This window comes from Eublepharis macularius, chromosome 7, assembly GCF_028583425.1.
Source record: "Eublepharis macularius isolate TG4126 chromosome 7, MPM_Emac_v1.0, whole genome shotgun sequence".
Classification (NCBI taxonomy): domain Eukaryota; kingdom Metazoa; phylum Chordata; class Lepidosauria; order Squamata; family Eublepharidae; genus Eublepharis; species Eublepharis macularius.
Genome location: NC_072796.1, coordinates 143,616,279 through 143,637,659, shown reverse-complemented (window position 1 = coordinate 143,637,659; position 21,381 = coordinate 143,616,279). Strand labels below are relative to the sequence as shown.

General features: G+C 54.3%; 1 protein-coding gene across 1 annotated transcript in view; it reads left to right on the top strand.

The window, feature by feature from the left end:
• The window catches only part of WDR97 (WD repeat domain 97), a 58,618-nt gene that overhangs the window by 30,594 nt on the left and 6,643 nt on the right, over positions 1-21,381 (top strand). Inside the window, exons 13-23 of the mRNA XM_054984383.1 lie at positions 294-416; positions 508-720; positions 1,902-2,033; positions 2,992-3,150; positions 4,719-4,838; positions 5,769-5,885; positions 6,230-6,364; positions 16,344-16,544; positions 16,975-17,096; positions 18,614-18,773; positions 21,060-21,131. Of these exons, the coding sequence (XP_054840358.1) occupies positions 294-416; positions 508-720; positions 1,902-2,033; positions 2,992-3,150; positions 4,719-4,838; positions 5,769-5,885; positions 6,230-6,364; positions 16,344-16,544; positions 16,975-17,096; positions 18,614-18,773; positions 21,060-21,131 (1,554 nt within the window). The remainder of the gene's footprint in view (positions 1-293; positions 417-507; positions 721-1,901; positions 2,034-2,991; positions 3,151-4,718; positions 4,839-5,768; positions 5,886-6,229; positions 6,365-16,343; positions 16,545-16,974; positions 17,097-18,613; positions 18,774-21,059; positions 21,132-21,381) is intronic.

The window sequence follows — 21,381 nt, the reverse complement described above, 5'->3', positions numbered from 1 at the left end:
GGGAAAGGGTTCGCCCCTCTGTTAAAGGAGAGGGGCTGTGCTTACCAAAAAGTTTGGCCACCAAAAATCCGTCCTCCTCGCGGAGGATGCGAAGCCTGCTTCCCCTAGATGGCCACGCCCTTTTTTGCTGCCAGGGGGTGAAAACGCAGCACCGCCCCCCCCCCCCGCAGCCTTCTTGTTGAGGACAGGCCCTTCTCGAGGAAACCTTGCCCAGGGGGTGTGTGGACCCCATCTGGGTTGCAGGGGCACCCGTCTTCGCCAAGGGATCCTTCCTGTCTCCCCTCCACCCACAGGATGCCGGCTCCATCGTGGACAGAGTCTCCGTCGCTTCTTCCACCGCTTCCGTCATCCCCCCGCCTGGAGCCAAGCAGGCTTCATTCAACCAGCTCCAAGTAGAAAAGGAGAAGAGTGTCCTGGTGGGGATCTGGATCCATTCCAGAGTGTGGGTGAGCCATGGGGGGGGGCACAGCAGTATCCAACTCTCAGCATGCCTCTTGGGTCTTCTAGGCCGAGGCTGAGGGGAAGAGGCCGGTGCCAGCCCCCCAAGACACGAAGACGTCACTCGTCGCACTGAAGATCCCCTCCCTGAGCACCACGCCCAGTGCCTTTGCATCTGCCGCAGACTTAGCCCAGAAACCATCGGGCGCCCTAAGAGCGCCTTTATCTGCAGAGTCTTTCATTGAAACCGTCTTCGGGAAGGTCAGGATTCACAGGGAGGAGGTGAGAAGGAGCTGGTCAGCAAGAGTACGCGCCCCCCCCCCCACACACACACTTTCTCTTGCTTTGCCTGACTGGTGCTGTGGAACTGGCATGTCCTCCATTCGGGCCTTGCACATCTAGCCCAGGAGAGAGGACATAAGAGCCCCAAAGCCCACGTGGCCTTGCAGTGGCTAACTATTGACCCAGGAGCTGCTGTTCAGAGGCACGCTGCCCACCTGGACATGGAGGCTGACCGCAGCCGACAGACTTCCTCCCCACGATTCTGCCCAATCCCCTTTTAAAGTCTCCCAAGCTAGTGGCCGTCATCGCGCCTGGAGGTGGTGAACTCCTTACGTTAACCGTGCATTGCACGCAGAAGTCCCTCCCTCCTTTTGGAGCTTTTTGCAATCTGCTGAGATGTTCACCATCTTGAATAATTTGGGGGGCTGCCTCATGCAAAGTTCCAAGGGGCTTTGGCTGGAGCCACTCTGCCCGGGATGATGATGTTGGTGTCATCTGCAGACTTGGCCGCTTCGCCTCATAATGCAGATAGTTGATGAACAAATGCTCATAACACAGATCCCCAAGAGACCCACGGCTGCCTTCCTCCCTGGTGAGAGCTGGGGGCTTGCACCTGCTTTTGGCTTCCTGCTATTGAGCCAGCTTAAGAAGGCCTGTCCTGTTCTGCTGTGAATTGGCAGAAGACTTGGGGATGGGGGGTGGGGGGCTTTGTCAAACAGGTGAAGGCTCTGTGGCAGAGCAGCTGCCTTGCGCGGAGGAAGTCCTGCACCCACAGTGACGGGCACAAGGGAGGGAAGGACTGGAGGGAGGATTTAACCCTTTCCACTGTTGCTCCTTTTTTTTCCAATTCCCACAGCCAGACGCTGGGCAGACATGCCCTGTACCAGTCCAAAGTTTCCCCTCCCAGCCCTTTGAAAGGTTTTCGTTAGCAAATCAGCCATGTGTGTGCACCGGCACTGGAGTGCACAACCTGCTGTGTTTTGGGGGTGGGGGGCCAGGCATGTGGAAAGGCAGAGCAGGAGGGAATGGCTCAGAGGACCCTCTGGACCTGCCCCACTGTCAGGCACTAGTATGGGGGGGGGGAGTGCGTGTGAAAGTATGGCTTGGGAATGATGGGGAGGCAGGGGGGGGAGATACCCAGGTGATCACTGAAGCCCTTCCAAATGTGGCTTTTGGCCTAGGGCTCCCTTTTCTCCGACCACCACCTTGAGAGAGAATTAACCGTCGTTCCTGAGGATGAACCGAGGTTCTCGCCGTCACCCTCTTTGCCAGGCTCCCTGGCCAGCATCGGGGAAGTTGCCAGGAGTGAGAAGGTAAGGCCTGATCAACGCAGGGTCAGCTTGCAGCCGAGTGGGGCCCTGGCAGCAGCGGGTCCCCACAGCACGTCTCACACCTGGGGGCGGGGGGGCTTCCCTTTGCAACAGGAAGCCCCCCGGAAGGTGGGACTCTGGCTCTGCCGATTTCACAACCGTTGCACTTTGCAGCTGACCCGATTGTGTTGAGTCGATGTGTGCCGTGCCTTTGGCAGCTCAAGGTCTCGAGGGACCACGGTCAGGGTGGAAGGGCAGGGAGGGGGGCAAGAAGGTTGCTGCCACAGGCAAAAAAACCCCTGCCAAGGGATGGGTTCGAACTGCGGGGATAGGGGTTAGTCACAGGTGTGCCCGTCGTTTCTGTCCCAGCATCTTCCCGCCCCCCCCCCCCCGCCTTGCTCCCACTGGAGTGGTAGTTCCAAGGCCTAGAGGCGTGGAGGCGGGGCAGCCAAGCGTGAGGGTGAAGATGTCTCTGCCCTGCAGAACTGCACCAAGATGCATTCCCCCCCCCCGCCCCCAGTCTTATGGGTGCTGCCCCGCAGGACTTTTGCAAATGCAGAGCCCGTTAAAATGAACTGGATTTGCTCCAGAGAAAGGTCTGGCTTCCCTTTTAATGGAGCTTGCAGAGAAGTTGCTGGGAGTTTAGAAGAACCCAATCACGTGTTTTCATGTTTTCACATTTTTTCTTAGCCTTCATGGGGGTTAGAAACTTTTTTTTAACAGAAAAGAAAAACACTCAGTCCTCCACAGTTGCAGAATTAATGTGCATTTCCTACTCTGTAGTACCCGCTACCCACAAAGCATAGACAGCCGACCGTCTTCCCATTGGGGGAGGGGAATGGGACAGGTCCTTTGTCTTGTGGTGTTTATTGGGGTCTGGTGGGCCAGACCGGGAAGCAGAGAAGGGGGGGCGATCTCTGGGTGGGATCCTGGCTTTAAGGGCCGCCTGGATTGTGTCTAGATCCTCAGCTCTGAGGAGCCTGTGACAGCTGTGGGGAGCCAAGAGTCTTCCAAGGGCGGTGAGTCCTCTTTGCGTCCCAGAAGCCAAACACCCTCCGAGATCCTCAAGGGCTTCTTTGCCGAGCCAGCAGCCAGCAAGGAGCAGCTCCGGTCGGAGATGGTGAGAGCGGGCCAGGCACAGGGCCAGGCCCAGGCCCAACTGCCTTTTCTTCATTGTCTTACTTTGCTTTCTCCACGGTGGCATAGTGGTTAAGTGGTTGGATTGCAAAGGAGCACTCTGCTAGTTCAAATCCCACTCCTGCCGTGAACTCGGCAGGCAGCTTTGGGTGAGCCCCTCCTCTCAGCCCAGCTGCATTGTGGGAATAATGACAACACTGACGTTGCTCACTGCTCTGAGTGTGGCACTCATCTTAGAATAGCAGTATACAAGTGCAGTTATTATTATTGTTACTATTTTATTATTAATAAAGTAGCTTACAATGGTTTCACCTCCTCCACTTTATTCTCACAACATTCCTGTGAGGTAGGCCAGGGTCAGACTGGCCCAAGGTCACCCAGTGAGCTGCCATGGCGGCGGCGGGGAGGGGGGGCTCCCAGGTCCTAGTTTGAGACATGAACCACTGCAACACGCTGGCCCATGTGCCCACGAGGGCTTTGCCAGGAGGAAAGACGAGGAACACGCCTCCCCTCCTCTGGCTTGGCTCTCTGGGCCTGCAGAAGCACCCTGCCCAGAGTCGGAGGTTCTCTTCTCCATCCTGAGCCACAGCCGTTGTGGTGGAGTGTGATGTGGGAGGGGGAGTCCGTGCCTCTGTCCCGGCAAGGGTTGTGCTCTGCCTTGCTCAGGCCCCATGTGGGAGGAAGAGCTCCATAACAGCGAAAGGCTGTGGGGTTTCCTCTGTCCCTCCGTGTCCATCAAATGGAGACCCACCTCCCAAGCTCTCCAAAGGAGAGAGGGCCAATGGGACTCGCTTGGAAGCCCCAGCGCCCCTGCCGACTGGCCTGTCTGCGCACCTGTTGGTGCCACTCTGCGCATGCCAAGTGATGCGTTCGTCCCTGTTGCTGAAGTGACTCCGGTGTTCATTTGCCCTGTCTGCCTGGCCTCGCCTGCTTTCTGCTCGTGCGTGGCAACGTGCGTGATTTCTCCACATTGTGCCCCCGCCCCGAGGGAGCCAAGAAATGCTGGGCCCTGTCGCTTTGAGATTCCACCGCGTGCTGTTCTCACAGGCTGGCCGACGTTCGCCTGGTCTGAACTCCTTCGGCTCTGCCCTGCTAAAGAAGGCCCAGACTCCTGCCCTGCACTTGGATTTTCACAGAGGGTCTTAAAACTTGGGTGGGGGGAGTCCCCAGTGGAGGATGAGGAGCGCTTGGAGGGAGGCATGAAGCTCCAGAGAGGGGCGGTCTCTTCCTGCCCTACTAGCCAAGACCTTGCTGGCCTGAATGCCTCCTGGCTGTGGGCTGCCTGCCCCTTGAGCCACATCTGATGGGGGGGGCTGCTCCACCCCCCTTGCGATTGGGCACAACAGCAGTCAAGATGGCTGCTGTTTTGTTCTTAGGGTGTTTCTCTGCAGTGGCTTGGGGGGGGGCTCAGAGAGAGAGAGACCATTGCCCTTTTCTGATGCTGGACCACATGGCTTCACGTTCATCTGTAGCAGGGAAGATCAGCGCCAGCACACGGGGGGGTGGGGTGGGGGGAGCTGCATCCTGAGCTGCCTCGATCTTCTTTGCCAGGAGCCAGAGAGCTTGCTGCTGCCCAAGGTCTCTTCTGGGTTCATCCCCAATTCGGTGGTCACGAAGCAGTTCCACGGCCTGGAATATCCTAGTGCAGAGAGTCTCGTGAGGGCCCAGAAGGTAAGGGGGAATCTACAGGCGGGCGGTGCTCAGTGCCTTTGGGTCAGGCTGGTTTGATGTGTGGTTCAGAGCCACAGGGAGCCACGGGCAGGGATTCTCCCTGCCTCCTCTCCGCTTCACAAGATGGTTTCTTGCTTCACGTTCTGGGGGAGAAAGTTTGGTGAGGATCTTCTGGAAGGATGCCTGGCGCATTAACGCCAGCTGCCAGGTGATCTTTTAGGGGGAGTGCCTCCCCATATGCTCTGCTAACTACGTGTCTGTCTTGTCTGGAATGAGCTTCAGTTGGCTAAAGTTCATCCGACTTAAGTCTTAAGAAGAGATGGAGGCAAAAAATGTTTTAAGAACGACAAACATGAAATCTAGTCTGGCTGTTGCCGGTCTCTGCCTCTTTGGATTTGGTGTGTGACCTTTTTAATGGGTTTTAAGGATGACTTTGTTGCACAAAGGGCCGCACAGAAGTTCCTTAAACAACAGCAACTCCACCACCCTGGCAAAGGTTTGGGGCTGTACAGATCTGAGTTTGGAAAAGCTCCAAGAATGGCCTGAGCCCACGTGGAAGGCCCCTGCCCTGCGTGAGCAGGAGGAAGAGAAGGGCCCGGGCAGAGCACGGGGCCCCCAAAAGGGAGTGCAGAGGGAACGGCTCTAGAAGGCCGAGCGAGAACCGGTTTGTGAAAGCTGCCTGGTGGAGACAGACTTTTACTGCGTGGAGCTCAAGAGGTCCCGAGGGGGGTGCACGCAGGCACGGGGGTGGTGCAGGCAGCGTCCCATCCACAGGCAGCTTCTCTTAGCTTCAGCAAGGGGGGACGCCTCGTGTGCCTTTGGGCCAGGCAGCCATTGTGGGTCAGGCCTGGGGGGTCATGCCACAGCCCCCGCCCCCCGTCCACTCTGATCTGCTGCCAGGGTCAGCCCCAAACCATCTGCCTTTTCTAGGAGCCACAGACTGCCTTGGGAGCCAAGTCGGTCGAGGACGTTGTTCAGGATCAACAGCCTGGGAGGGACCCATCAGAGGCAAAACTGAGCAGCATTTCTGGAGCGAGCATCCAGGAGGTAATGCCGGGGGGGGGAATGGGCAGGACCCAATGGGGCCATCGGGGGAAAGGCATCCTGGTTACGTGGCACAGTGCAGGACTTCAGCTTCAAATCCTCACTGAAGCCACAAAGCTCATGCAGCTGCCTCTGGCCAGTCCTCACTCAGCCTTGCCTACCTCACAGGGTTGTTGTGTGGAGAGAAGAGCCACCTATACTGCCTTGAGCTCCTTGGAGGAAGGCAGAGGACTGACTCAGGGGCTCCAGGCTCGATGGCAGGCCACCCTCCGGGGATCACGAGGCACGGGGGCCTGAATCGCAAAGCCTCTCCAGTCCTTGCTTCTCCTCCTGGCCCCTCATTGCAGAGCTCTTCCAGGGTTTTCCTGACGCAGCTGGATGAATCTCACTACCCAGAAACCGAGGCCAGGTCTGAGGAAGAGATCCCGGCCCCTCTTTGGCAGTTCCAGGATGCCGACTGGTTCAAGCAGCTGTTCCCACAGGTGAGGAGCTGGGCCCGCTCGACTCCTGCAGCACAGAAAGCAACGAGGACGAGTCTCTTGAGGTCGCTGCTAGTGGCGAAGAGTGGCTGAGCTCTAGTCCTGCCCGTTCTGCCGAAGCCGCATGAAAGGCTGGCCCGGGGGTGGCAAGTCGCGATGGCTTCTGGGGAGCCCTTCAGAACATTCTGGGCTAAAAACGTCCAGTTCTGTGACCGGAGAACAGCCGAGCCCGATTGCAAGCAGAAGAATCGCAGCCGCTGGCTTCTTTTGCGTGCTCGTTTCCTGCTGAGAAACGTGGAATTTAAAAAAAAAACTTAAGGGTGGGGGGCAAAAAAGGAAGGCTGGAATTTGGGGGATGGGAGGGGGCAGGAGAGACACGTGCAGGCAGCAAGGAGTGGGTGGGCTGTGAGGAAGGCCAGACGGTGCTGTGTGAAAGCTCCCTGCCCCCCCGCCCCCCCCCCCGCCATGCAAGGGCTATCTCGACACCTTTGCCCAGCATATGGAGCTGAAAGAGAAAGAGAGGATGAGAGCCAAGCTACAAGTGACGCCTGACACAGGTTGGACACTTGTCAGCTTCCCTCAAGTTTTGATGGGAAATGGAGGCGTCCTGGTCTTGCAGCTGTAATGGAGAGCCAAGCTGTAAAACCAGCGCGCCTACATTTCCCATCAAAACTTGAGGGAAGCTGACAAGTGTCCAACCTGTGTAAGGCGTCACTTGTAGCTTGGCTCTGAGAATCCTCCATGCCCGTTCTCCTCCTCTTTTAGACACGTGTTTCCGGCCTATGGAGCTGCCTTTCTGTTCTCGTGGGTGTGTGCGAACAAGCCCCGTGATGGGCTTTGTGAAATTTAAAAATCCCCAGCTGAAGCCATAACTTGGTTAAATGTATGTGCCTCTCGTTGAACGTTGGGAGGCCTGGGCTGCTGATCTGTTCTTTAAAAGCAACCTGTGCATATAAATTCCTCCTCTTTGTTACTGTGATGAACCTCCAGCTTCAGTGATCTCTGAGTTCTCCCTACTCACCCCCCTACTGGAAGAAAAGTCCTGCTGCAGCTGGTGACCCACGAAGGGTCTCTGTTGCTGCCCTGCAGTCATGGGGAAGGGGCCAGAGGTTGACAGGATTATGCATGGGATTGAGAAGGAAGAGAGAGAAGCATTTTTCTCCCTTTCTCACAATACAAGAACTCGTGGCCACGCAATGAAATTGCTGAGCAGTTGGGTCAGAACAGCAAAAAGGAAGTACTTCTTCACCCAAAGGGTGATTAACACAAGGAATTCACTGCCTCAGGAGGTGGTGGCAGCTTCAAGCATAGACAGCTTCAAGAGGGGAATGGAGAAACATATGGAGCAGAGGTCCATCCGTGGCTATTAGCCACAAGGTCTAGATGGAACTCTCTGTCTAGGGCAGTGATGCTCTGTATTCTTGGTGTTTGGGGGGGGGCTGTCAGACTGTGGCTAGACAATGTCCTTCCTACAGGTTCTCCTCTACAAGCAAACAAGAGTCCATTGTTTGAATAAGGAAACTTTACTGCAGAAATGGTTCATTATAGTCCACTGTCCTGAATAGGAGATTCAGGATGGTACAAGAGCATTGTTACCAATGAAGGGCAAAGCATGAGGTACAAAGTAACAGTTCCCAGCTGAACCAGCCTCCCCCCACAGTTCTCAAAACAACATCTTTCAGTCTTGGGAAGCTGGACTCTCCCAAGGCCAATCCTGGGTGGAACGGTGTTTAGACAAAACAATCTCGTCCGGTGAGAAGTCTGCTTGGGAACGGGTGCACCTGTGGGGAAAGCACTTAAACACTAGAAGCATTAGAAAATGGAGTCAGTACAGTTCATATACACACTGAACCTGACATTCTGCCCCCCTTAAAATAAATCCCCCCCAGGTTTAGATGGGTAGCGAGTATGAAAAGCTTTGGTTAATCTAGGAGCATGAACATGTACAGAGTTCACCCACTCATCGAACCCAGAGTCAAAGTCCTTCCATCTGATGAGGTAAAACAGCTGGTTGCATTTGATCTTAGAGTCCAGGATCTGTTGTACCTCATAGTGTATTTGGTCATCTATCAATGTTGGAATGGGTGGAGCTTTGACGTGCCATTTATCGTCTGATGGAGCCTTCTTCAACAGACTGACGTGGAATGTATCATGAACATGGCGCAGATTTTTGGGCAAATTTACAGCAACGGTCACTTTGTTGATCACTTTGCGCACTGGAAAAGGTCCAAGGAACTTTAATGCCAGTTTGCGGCTGATTTGTGCTAGTTTTAAATTCTTGGTGGAAATATAAACATGATCCCCAGGTTGTAAATCCCATTCGGCCGCACGGTGGCGATCGGCATACTTTTTGTAATCCTGTTTGGCTTTCTCTCTCTTTTTTTTTTTATAAATTTTTTTATTTTTCATAACTACAAAACACTACACAGCACTACACAAGACTATCACAAGGAAAGGGGAGAGGGAAGGGACAAAGGGGGGTGGAAAAAGAAAAAAAGAAAAAGAAAAAGGGGGGGGAATGAACTACAAACACTAAACACTACACTTCAATGTTTCCCTTCATACTGTCATAATACAAAAATAGCTCCATAGGATAATGATGGAGTGGTTAATCATACAGAGAATAAACATTTCAAATTCTGATTAAACTTTCCTCCCCCTTCTAGGTCCCGGACGCAGTTCTCTCTGTGCAACCGCTGTTGCGGTGCTCTCCTCCTCCCCCCCCCCCTCCGGCTCCTCCTTTTCTTCGTTCTCGGTGCAGCAGAGTTCTGGGTTTTTATTCTCAAAATCCTTTCGTTGATCTTCTGATAATATCTTATAGGCCTGATCTTTATATCTGAACCATATTCCTTCCGGGAATAACCATTTGTACTTTATTCCATGGTCCCTCAGAAGAGCTGCAAACTTTTTATATTTAAAATGCCGTTTCCGGACTAGAAATGGAACGTCCTTCAAAATCTTGACTTTCAAACCCATAAAGTCCAAATCCGCATTGTATGAGTTATATAGGATGGTGTCCCGAATCTTTTTAGATGAAAAGTCAATAATGATCTCACGAGGCAACTGTCGCTTTGTTGCATATTTTGAAGAAGCCCGACGGACCTCCAAAATGGCGCTTTTAACCTCTTCTTTAGTCGTCCTCGCGGGTATCGCCAATAGTTCCGAGACCACCTCCCACAGATCCTCTTTTTCCTCCTCTTTCACGTTTTGGAGACGCAAAATTGTCTGCGTTCATTCCATCTGTAGCCCGATCAGCTGGTTCTCAACCAGCTTCAGCTCCTTTTTTGTAGCCTTCACAAGTGACGCACTTTCCAGAGCAGACTTCTCTGCCCCCCCCGCTGCTGCCTTAATGGTTTTCACTTCGCTTTCAATTAAGCCCACCCTTTGATCAGTTTCGTTCAGCTTGTCAACAAAGGGTTTTATGGCTTCCACCACCGCCCTGCGCACCAACTCTTCGAGCGACTCCCCCTTCAAGGTAGCCGAGATTGACTTACCGAGAGCGGGACTTTGCTTCTTTGCTGCCATTTGGGGGGGGGGGGGCGCCAACAAAATTCTGGAACTCAACGAAGGGGAAGAACGAATCTTCTTCAGATCAACCTCTCCTTCACAAACGCTTGTAGAACAGAAGGGATTCGCTTGTTTACGGGCTTCCGCCTGTTTCTTTTATTTGCCGTTTCTCGTTGCCCGGCGGCACTCGAGGCGGCGTACACGTCTGCCGGCCTCCATAGGGACAAACGGGCAATTCCCCCCCCCGCATTGATTTCGGGGAGTTCTTCCCGCCGCGTCCCGGACCCTGGCTCCCTCCCTGGGAGTCCTGGGGGCTAATCCTTGCGGATCAGCCGCCCGGTCAGGGTGCCCGGTCGTTTCCTCCCGGACCAGCCGAGAGGAGAGTCCGGCATGGCTGAGAAAACGAAACCGAATCCTGTTTGGCTTTCTCGAGGTGTTTTTTGATGAGAGTCCATTGTTGGGCAGCCTCCCCCCACCATGAAGAGACATCTGGCGACGTTGAGGAGAAGGAAGGGGGAGCGTCCAATGGAAAAGGGTTAAAGTGGGCCCCATACACAATTTTGAAAGGGGCCTCTCCTGTAGAAGCATGTACACTGTTGTTGTACGAAAACTCTGCTAGAGGGAGGAGATCCACCCAGTTATCTTGTTGGAAGTTGATGTAGCAACGAAGGAATTGTTCTAAGATTTGATTAGTTTTTTCTGACTGCCCGTCGGTTTGAGGATGGTGGCTTGAACTGATTCCTTGTTCAATATTTAACATTTGCAAAAGCTCCCGCCAGAAGTTGGCAACGAATTGTCCGCCGCGATCCGAAATTACCTTGGACGGAAAAGAATGTAATTTTACAATGTGTTTTAAGAATAGATCTGCCAGTTTTCGAGCAGTGGGGATAGTGGTACATGGAATGAAATGGGCTTGTTTGGAAAACAGATCTACGACTACTAAAATGCAGTTATGTCCTTTGGAAACTGGTAAATCGGTGATAAAGTCCATGGAGATCGTTTCCCAAGGTCTGCTGGGCGTTTCCAATGGTTGTAGTAGACCCGGAGGTTTCCCCTTGTGGGTTTTGGCGCTGAGGCAAATGGGGCAGGAGGCTACGTATTGGGAAATGTCTTTGCGCATGCCCGGCCACCAGAACTGCCGTTGTATTAAGTGTAACGTTTTCAAGTACCCATAGTGTCCGGCGGTGGGGGCATCATGACACCGCTGTAAGACCTCTTTTCGCAGACTGTCGGGTACATAAAATCTGTTTCCTGATAACCAATCCCCCTGTGGGGATTGTTTCAGTATGGATTTGGGCGCCTTATCCCCCTCCTTCTCCACCTCGGCCTTAAGTTTCGATTTCCATTCCTGGCTGTGCGGAAGGGGTTGGCTTGCGCGGCTGCGTGTAGTTACCACGCCTCCCAATTGCGTAGGTGAGAAGACTGTATCTATAGTCTCCTCCCGTTTGCTCTTATGTTGGGGCATGCGCGATAGGGCGTCCACTAGAAAGTTAGTTTTGCCCGGGAGGTAATTCAAAGTGAAATTGAATTTGGAGAAAAATTCTGCCCACCGCAATTGCTTGGCATTCAATCGGCGAGGGCTTCGGAGGGCCTCTAGATTTTTATGATCTGTCCAAACCTCAAATGGGTGGCGTGCCCCTTCCAACCAATGCCGCCAGTTCGTAAGGGCGGCTTTTACTGCAAAGGCTTCCTTCTCCCACACATTCCAATTTCTTTCCGCATCAGAAAACTTTCTCGATAGGAATGCACAAGGCCGAAGCTTCCCGTCCTCCCCCTTCTGCAATAAGACTCCTCCAATTGCAGTATCACTGGCGTCGACCTGCACTATGAAGGGGTAGTTTTCATCGGGGTGGCAGAGAATGGGTTCTGTTACGAATTGCTGTTTTAAGCCTTCAAAGGCTGTTTGGCACTCGGGTGTCCATAGCAATTTGGAGGAGGGTTTTTTCGCTTGGTCCCCTTTATCCTTGGTTTTTAACAATTCCGTTAGGGGAAGCGTGATCTGTGCGAAATTTGCAATAAATTCCCTATAGAAGTTGGCAAATCCCAAGAAAGATTGCAATTCTTTACGGGTAGTGGGAGTTTGCCATTCTTGGATCGCCCGTATTTTGGCTGGATCCATTTTTAAGCCTTCTTGGGATATACAATAACCAAGGTAAGTGAGTTCAGTCTTATGGAATTCGCATTTAGACAGTTTGATGGGCAGTTTGTTATTCATTAAGGTTACCAGGACTTTTTTGAACCAATTGTACATGATCCTCCTCTGATTCTGAATAAATTAACACATCATCAAGATACACCACCACTCCTTTATACAGGAATTCATGCAGTACTTCATTTATCATGGACATGAATACAGATGGGGCTCCAGTTAATCCAAAAGGCATAACTAAGTATTCATATTGTCCGAGGGGTGTATTAAATGCGGTTTTCCACTCATCCCCAGCTTTGATTCCATTGATGGTTTTCGCAGTTGGCATGGCTGAAGGTGATGCTTCCTTCTGCCCAATTTATATAGGGGTTATGATCGCATAGCCACTTACTGCCCAGAATTAACGGGTATTTGGCCGTGGTGCTAATAACGAAAGATCTTTTTTCCCAGTGTTGGCCCATGCCCGTCACCACCAGGATTGTTTCCGTGGTGACGGGGTTCATATTGGTGCCATCCATTTGTTCGAAAATGACTGGGTTTTGTAATTCCCGCACTGGTAATACTAGTCCATTGACCAGGGCTGGGGCAATGATGTCTCTAGAGCAGCCTGAGTCAATTAAGGCTTGTACGCGGATGTGCATCTTCCTTTCAGGGTTTAACAAAGTCACTGGTATGAATAATATGGACCCGTGCGGCCGGTCCCTAGTTGGGACGGGTCGAGAGTGGATCTGCCGTTTGGGCCCTTTCACGACAGATCCATTTCGTTTCCCGACTGGGGGCTTTCCGGACTCTCTTCTACATTTAAGGTAGTGGGGTCGTATTCCATGAGTTCTTCCGCTTCTAACCCTCTGTCTGGGGCATTTCGTTGGGAAGTGCCGCGACCCCTACCCGATCTGGGAGCTGGTGTTGGGCGTTGCGATGTGGGAAACGGAGCAGGGGTTGGACGCCGTAATTGGAGCGGAGGTCTTTGCACAGGCCTGTAAGGGCATTGTGCTGCAAAGTGGCCAGCTTGCCCGCATTGCAAGCACAAGCCTTGTTGCCATCTAGCATCTCTCGCTCCTCGGGTAGCATATCCAGCGCCTCGTCCTCCCTTCTGCAAAGTCAAGGGCCGTCTTTGTCCTGATTGTTGTTGTTGCTCAACTAATCAGACTTCTAATATACGATTCTCAACTTCGCAGGTTAGTTGAATCCATCCTAACAGTGTAGGAGGATTGTCTTGCATGAGAGCCCTGTCCAGAAGCCTCGGGTTTAGCCCTTGTTTAAACAGTATTATTTTGGTGGATTCCTCACACCTAGGGCATTTGGCGGCCAGCTGTCGGAATTTTGTAACATAGTCTCTTGCCGACATGCTGCCTTGCTTAAGAGCTTGCAATTCTGTTCTGGCTCTGGTCTCTTCTAAGGGGTCTTCATATTGCGCCCTTATAGCATCCACCAACCCTTGTAAGGTATTGAGTTCTGGGGCCCCAACATTGTATAGTCCTACATACCAGTCTGCCACTTTGCCCTGAAGCCGTGAACCGAGATGTTCGATCTGGCTGGCCTCATTTCCGAATAGATGTCCCCATCGATTGAAGAACTGTACCACTTGTACTAGGAAAAATCCCAACTTGGAGGGATCTCCGTCAAAAGTGGCTTCCAGTTTTACCCAGCCTATCGGAAGATCTTGCCTTGGGGCCGGTGTAGGGTAATAGTCCAGCGGAGCATTTAATTGGGGTTGCGGCGTGATAAGAGGTTGCTGGGGTGGTGGGGGTAGTTGGGGCCAGGGTTGCGGCGGCAGTAATGGCTGCCCGGGACCCCCCGGCTGCGGCGTCAGATGCGGGGCTGGTTGTATTGGAGGGGGCCTCACTGGTTGGGTTGGCGGAGGTATTACCGGTTGAGCTGGCGGCGGCCGTACCGGTTGGGTTGGGGGTGGCCGAACAGGTTGGGCCAGAATTGGCCGCTAGGGCGCGGGTCGGTGCGGTCGAAGAGGGGGAGGCCTTACCGGTTGATCGGGAGGTGGTAACACCGGCTGTTGTGGTGGTATTTGTTGAGGTCGGAGCGGGAGGGGCCGCTGCGGCGAGGGCCTGATCGGTGCTGGGCCGCGCGGGCTTGCCCCTCCCGGCGTCGGTAATCTCGGACCCGGGAGTTGTCCTCGGGGTACGATCTGCAGTGGTTGATCCCCCCCTGGGGGTTGTTGTACAGGAGTCGTTGTCGGCGGTTGGAGTGGTGTCTCCCCCCTTGGATGAGCTGGAGGTTCTTCTAGCTGATCCGGTTGGACGACTATCGGAGAAGTTGGAGGGGGTATTACCGGAGCTTCTGTCGGGCGGGTTGGCTCTTCTCCGTTCCCTCTTGGGACATCGGTTGGAGTGTCCCCGGGATCCGGGTCTTCGTCCGTCTTAGGGATCTCCTTTGGAGTCTCTCCAGGGCAGGGCTCCCCCTCTTCCTCCGATTCTGAGGCATCGTCAGGGCACTGGCTATCGGAGCAGGAATCCCCTTCACCTCCCGTCCCTGGGTTGTCCAAGGGCTGCGGCTGCAACGGGGCGGGCTCCCTCGGGTTAGAAATAACGCTTTGTAAGGTAGCTATTTGTATAGCCATCTCTTCGGGTGATGGTCTCTCTCCCGCCACCATTAATGAGAGTAGATGTATAGCATGAGCTAGGCTTTCTTCCATATCGACTAACCTAGCTTCTAGCAATTGCATTCTGCTTGGACCCGGTTGGTCCGTCGTGGAATCCCTGGCAGCAGCAGCCAACGGGGTATTCGGCCTCCAAGGTGGAGGGTCTCCTTGATCGTCTTGCGATCTCGCCGCTAGAATTCCTTTGGCCAGTCCAGTAACTGCCGGAATCCACAGCCAGGGTACGGGTTTGCATCTGTACCCAACTTTGCTCGGAACTCTCTGGTTGCTCCGTCCACGGAGTGAGTTCCGAATAATCCCAACTTAGGACGCCGCGACGGGACGTTTCCCATTCTATCTGTTCGGTCGTCCTATTCCAAAACAGCCAGGGTTGGCTACTGTCCAGTTCAGGGACTGTTTCTAGGCTTCGGCGCCCATCCATGGGTAACGAATGGAGCACCCCACTGGCCCTGCGCTCTCTCGTTTCTCGGGGTCTGGGTCCCCACTCCGAGAGTGTGGGTACCGAGAACAAAGGTAGGGTGGTGGCCGTCGGCTTTTCACCTACACTGTCGAGATCGATGAGAGGAGGGGTGGTAGTTGAAGCTCCGTTCCCTGCTGGTGCAGGGCCTTGAGGTTGCAATTGTTGAACGCCGGGAGAAGCATACGGATCAAACAAAGGATCCCTGTTCGGGACTGCTTTGGATTCCGATGAGCCCGGCTTAGACATGATTGGTAACAAAATGTCAGACTGTGGCTAGACAATGTCCTTCCTACAGGTTCTCCTCTACAAGCAAACAAGAGTCCATTGTTTGAATAAGGAAACTTTACTGCAGAAATGGTTCATTATAGTCCACTGTCCTGAATAGGAGATTCAGGATGGTACAAGAGCATTGTTACCAATGAAGGGCAAAGCATGAGGTACAAAGTAACAGTTCCCAGCTGAACCAGCCTCCCCCCACAGTTCTCAAAACAACATCTTTCAGTCTTGGGAAGCTGGACTCTCCCAAGGCCAATCCTGGGTGGAACGGTGTTTAGACAAAACAATCTCGTCCGGTGAGAAGTCTGCTTGGGAACGGGTGCACCTGTGGGGAAAGCACTTAAACACTAGAAGCATTAGAAAATGGAGTCAGTACAGTTCATATACACACTGAACCTGACAGGGGCAATCAGTGGGAGGGCTTCTAGTGTCCCGTCCCCCACTGGCAGACCTCCTGAGGACACCTGGGTTTTTGGCCTCAGAGTGTTGGACTGGATGGGCCATTGGCCTGATCCAACATGGCTTCTCTTATGTTCTCATGAACCTGACTGGGGCGATGGGGTGTGCTTTCATAGGCTCATAGAATCCTAGAGCTGGAAGGGGCCTTACAGACCATCTAGTCCAACTCCCCGCCCAGTGCAGGAACAGCCCGAAGCATCCCTGACAAGTATTTGTCTAGCCACTCCTTGAAGACTGCCAATGAAGGGGAACCCACCACGTCCCCAGGCAGCCGATTCCTCCAGCAGTTTTGCCAGTCATTCCTCTCCCTACCCAGCAGTGATCCACAAATCTGCTTCTTGACATTCTGGCATGCGCCACTGCCTTCTGCACGTGCTCTTGATCCTCTGGTCAGCTCCTGCCAGAAAGTGGCTCTCTCTGCAGTAGTTCCTCTGGGTGAGGAGGAGGAGGAGGCTGAGGAAGATCCACCCACTGAGGGCAGGAGGGCCTCTGAGCAGCTTGTCTTCCCTCTCGCCAGGGCTTTCCGCCGGAGATGGGCCTGGACGAGTTCCTGGCCCGGCTGCTGGCAGCCTTTCCTACTGTTGACTTCAGCACCAAGACCCAGCTCCTGGACGCCGTCCTGAGCCTGCGGGAGGCCTGGGGGCCTGGGACGAGCGGCACCGTCCATGACGTCCTCATTAGCCTTCTGAACATGAAGGAAGGAGCCCCCTCCATGCAGGTGGGGCTGCCCCTGGCATGCTGGGGGGGCGCTTTCAGGGGTATTGGGCTGGATTCCTGATTTGCACACTCCTGTGGTGTGGGGGGACACTGCAGAATTCAGAGGGGCCCAATCCACAGCCACAGGCCAAGGCTTTGTGCATTCCTAAATACAGCCACCACTCTAAAATTGTGGAATGGAAGCCGCCTCTTCCACTGTGGTTCTGGATATCCTTTGCACAGCTAGCGTGGTCCTGGCTATGCCTGCGTTGTGTGGAACTACAGGGGTGGGCCCCCTGGACATGGCCTTCGGCGTCCCTGTGGCCAGACCGCCAAGTATGCAAGAGGAAGGTCAGCTCCCCCCTGGCTGGAGTGGCTTGCGGGTTGACAAGCGCAGGCGCTTTTTATTTCTGCGTGAGGCAAATGGGCTCTGCCTTCCGGTCTCCCCCTAGGAAGAGACACAGCAGAGATTCATCCTGGCTGCGCTACGTGCCCTCCTGATCCTCAACAAGGGCAGCAAGGACCTGGTGGTGGAGCTGATGGCCTACTACCTGCAGGCTCCACCTGCCACCAGGTGAGCTCCTGAGGGTGGGTGGGGGGCAAGCGCTCTCTCCCACCCACAGCACCTGCCCAGGGGCAGCAAGCGCCCTTTCCGGGGTGGAGGGGAGGCAGCAGCCTGCTTGGGTTTGAGGAGAGAAAGGGTTGTCACCTGGACAGAAAGCCAGAGTCTCTCTGCTTGAGTTCTAGTCCGGTTGTGTGTGCCGAGTGATTAGCAGGGCTCAGGCGAGGTGTGTGCCGTCCCCAGTGAGGCACGCCCAGCCCCTCTTGAGCCCATGCTGCCCTTGTCTGTGCCGAGGCACGGATCTGCCTGGCAGCAGAGCTGGCCCAAGAAGGGATGCCAGTTTCCTCCCCTGCCCACCCAAGTCCCTGCGTGGCATTGGCTCTTCCCTCTCTGTGCCACTCCAAGCGCTTGCTTGACGATCCTGGCCCGAGAGAGAGGGGGGGGGAGGCAGGCTGCCCCTGCTCCTCAGGCCAGGGCTGCAGAGAGACCACTGGGGCCCCTCCCCGCTTGCAGAGGAGGCTGCACTGGAGAGGTGGCCCTGTGCCCTTTGCCTCCCCCCCCCGGGCACTGCCCGTGCTTGGGCCCCTCTCTTCGACAGCCGCCTTCTCTTGGCTTGCTTTTCGCTCTCTGGTGACTAGGGCAGCCTGTGGTGGGGCAAGAACCCCCCCCTCCAGAAATAGAGGAAGGGGGGCCCTTCCCTACCAGATGTAGCCCTGTGCTTAGCAATCATACTGGCTGGTCTCAGGCGCAGCACGGAAGTCACACAGAGCATCCCAGTGTTCTTCAACTTCTGCAGCTCCTTCCAACCCCTAGAAAAGTCATACGGAGCAGTTACAGGGCCAGGCTATGATCCGGGAGACCTGCATTCAAATCCTCACTCTGCCGTAGAAATTCTCAGCCTAACCCACCTCACAGGGTGGTTCTTGTGTGTCTAAAATGGAGGAGAGGAGGAAGCCGCGAGTTGCTCAGGGTCTCCACTGGGGAGAAGAGGGGGTACAAATGAAGTAAATAAATACATATAAACTTGGGGGGGGGTTGAGGGATCTGTGCGGAGGAACAGCCGTGTGGGTCCTTGGGTGGAGTGACAGACAGTGGGGTGGAGTGGGCCCATTTCCTCAGCAGAGCTGCAGTGGATGCCCCAAGCCCCTCATCCTTCCTTATTTTGGTAAACCCCTCCCCCCACACACAATGCATTCGGCTGCTGCTCTGTGCCGGTCCCAGGGCCCTGAGAATAATCGCGGGGCGGCGGGGGGCGGGGGCACCAGAAGGAGCTGCTTGAACAGAGAGGAATGCAAGCCACACTTTTCATTCTGTGCACAGAGTGGTGAGGGGCACAGGGCATCGCTCTTCCTTTCCCCCCTCTGCAACCCTGAGGACAAGCCACATTCTGTTTTGAAAGGACTCCTCCGTTTCAGTCTGAATGCAAAATGAAGGCGTCCTCCCGTTCTTGGGGGCTGCACCAGGTGGAGCAGGCAAGATGCCGAGAGGGCTGACCTTTTGATCTCTCTGCCCCCCCCTTCCACTCCCAGATTGATCATTGAGGGCCTGATAGAAGTGATGGGAGTGCAGGATCCGCACCATTATTTCTATAAGGAGATGAACTCCTGGCAGGTGGAGAAAGACCGCTCCAAAGAGCAGTTGCGGCGGGTCTGCTCTCTCTGGCTGGAAGCAGTCATGCAAGAACTCCAGGTGGGTCTTTCATAAAAACTGAGAGCTGAAAGAGATCCCAAGGGTCATCAGCCCCCCGTGCAATGCAAGAAAGAGCCAAGCTACACGTGACGAAGGACACTTGCCGGGCACGTGAACAGACTCACGCGTATTCCTCCCTGTTCACTTGCCATTCACTTGATCTCAAGTGGAGAGCAAGTGAATGGCAAGTGAACAGGGAGGAATACACGTGAGTCTGTTCACTTGCCAGGCAAGTGTCATTCGTCACTTGTAGCTTGGCTCAAAGTCACGGCTTTCTCTTGGCAGTGTGGGGGCAGCTCACACCAAGCCCCTAACCAAACTTCCACCGCCCCAGAGGGGCTGCCTTCCAGAACGTAGATGGCTTTATTTTCCATTTTTCTACCAATCCACAGTTCCGGGTTCCCCCTCTCTGAAAAAGCGTGCCCTCCCCATCTCCCGCCACGGTTTCTGGCGGTGCAGAGGAAGCTTGTTCAGCCGCATCCCCTCTTGCGCAGTGGTGCAGGGCGCCCTTCCCCATGTTTCTGGCACAAGCCGAGAACCTGAGCCCGTTTTCAGGATGAGAATGCAAGTGACATCTGCGCACGCCTGCAGGAAACAAAACCAGCACTTGTTTGGTGAGCCTATTCTTGGGCGAGGAAGGTCCACATCCCGCCTTGACGGAGCCACCTTTCGATGGTATCAGAAGCTCTCTGAAGAGCCCTGGTCGGTTCTGTCAGTGGCAACCTCTGCACTCTAGGCCAGATGCTCCTCGTTTCCGGAAGCCCAAAGACCCTCTTGTTTGCCATGCAGCGTCTCTTGCAGGCTTTAGGTCAGATGAGGAAGGAGGTGGCAGGATTTGAGCAGCACAGATAAGATAAATGCATGGTGAAGCGAAACTCATCTAGATTCACTCTCCTTTTTTTCTCGCAACCTTCCCTGAATAAGAGCAACGTTGGCCCCAAGCCTACAACGAGCGAGACCGACGTCTGAGCCCCTGGGGTCTGGCCCTGGCTCTCCCACACACCCCTCCACCCCCAAGCTAAAGAAGCAATCCATGGTGGATGCAGCATGAGGCGAGGCTGCCTGTGGGCCCCCAGTGCCCAGAGATGTGAGGCCCTCTCTGTCTGCTCCTCCCGCTTATTCCTAGGACTCAACCCAGGTTTTATTTATTTATTTACGTCATTTATAGTCTGCCTTTCTCACTGAGACTCAAGGCGGATTACACAGTATGAGGTTAATACACTCAGTGTCAAGAAAGTACATTTCAGTACAATACTGTAAGGTAAACAGATACAAGTTTAAAATACCTAGCATTTGCAAGGATCCAACACAGAGTAGAAAAAATACTGGAGCAAAACATAATCAATTCTAGGCCTAACATTAGACAGCATGGAGCGCTGGTTGTACATAGGAGTACGTATTTAAAGCAGCAGATAATATGTAAGGCAAAAATGGTGATGAAGTCTATGATCCCCAACTCGTTAGCAAAGCATCTGAGACCCCCTCCCTACAATACAGCCCTCCCATTTGAGTAAAAAGCCTTTTTGAATAGTTCGGTTTTGCATCGTTTACGGAAAGCCAGGAGAGGGGGGGGGCTCTTCTGACTTCCTCAGGGCCCCCCGCCACCATTCTGGCCATAACACCCCCCCCCCCCCCGCCTAGACCACCTCAAACCTGACAGACTTCTGCTGGTGACCTCCCCTCTTAATGAGGAAGGCTGCGAAGATGTTCTTTTTTTAGGGAGCCAGACCACCTTCTGCTCCGCACACCCCAGTTGCAGGCAGAGCAATCTGTGTACGGGGAGGGCAGGGGGGCCCCCCCTCATGCTGGGGAAGTGCTGCGTGATGGGGGCGGGGGGGGGAGGTTTCTGCAGCACAGCCAACGCGCTCGGCTCGGAGGTGCTGAACAGCCAGGGATAATACAGCTGTGGCTCCTCTGGCCTGCTCAGATCTTTTGGACCTTTGGGGGCCAACCCCAGCACTTCCAACTGAGCCCGGGAGCAAGCCGGAGGCCGGTGCTGTTGTTTCAGAAGAGGTCAAATAGGAGCCTCCCATCGTGAGCTGCTCTGGAGTGAGGCACCAGCGTCCAGGGCTTGCCCAAGGTTCTGGACTCTCTTCAGCGCCCCATGAAGAGTTTCTCTTGTTGTTACATGTAAGGGAGAGTTATAGAGGCATCCAACATTGGCAAATGGGATGCTGCCTCCGGCTCCAGCTCTGAGGGCTTTCTTTGGCTAGTCTGAGCTGGCACAGGCCTTCTGCCCGGCCCGGCAAGGGTTTAGCTCTAATGGGCCGGTTCTCTTCCTTCCAGGAGCACAGGGCTCTTACTCCGAAGCACCAGGTTCATCCCGGAGGGAAGCATTTGCGTAAGCACTACTCAAAGGTGAGGAGGCCAAGACCTAATTCCAGGTGGGAAGCCGAGGGAAAGGCCAGTGCCGCCACCTTCGTGGTCTGTGCCCCCAACCCGATGAGTCCGGGGCTCTGGGGCAGGCCTTCTTGTGTGCTGGCATCTGGGGGTGCATTGGACGCTTTGGGCTTCCAGGTGAGCAGAGCAAGGGTTTGGAAGGGTGCGCCGTGGGGGCTCTTGGGCCCCCTGTTGCTCCTGGCACAGGAATCTGCACAACAGCCTGGGG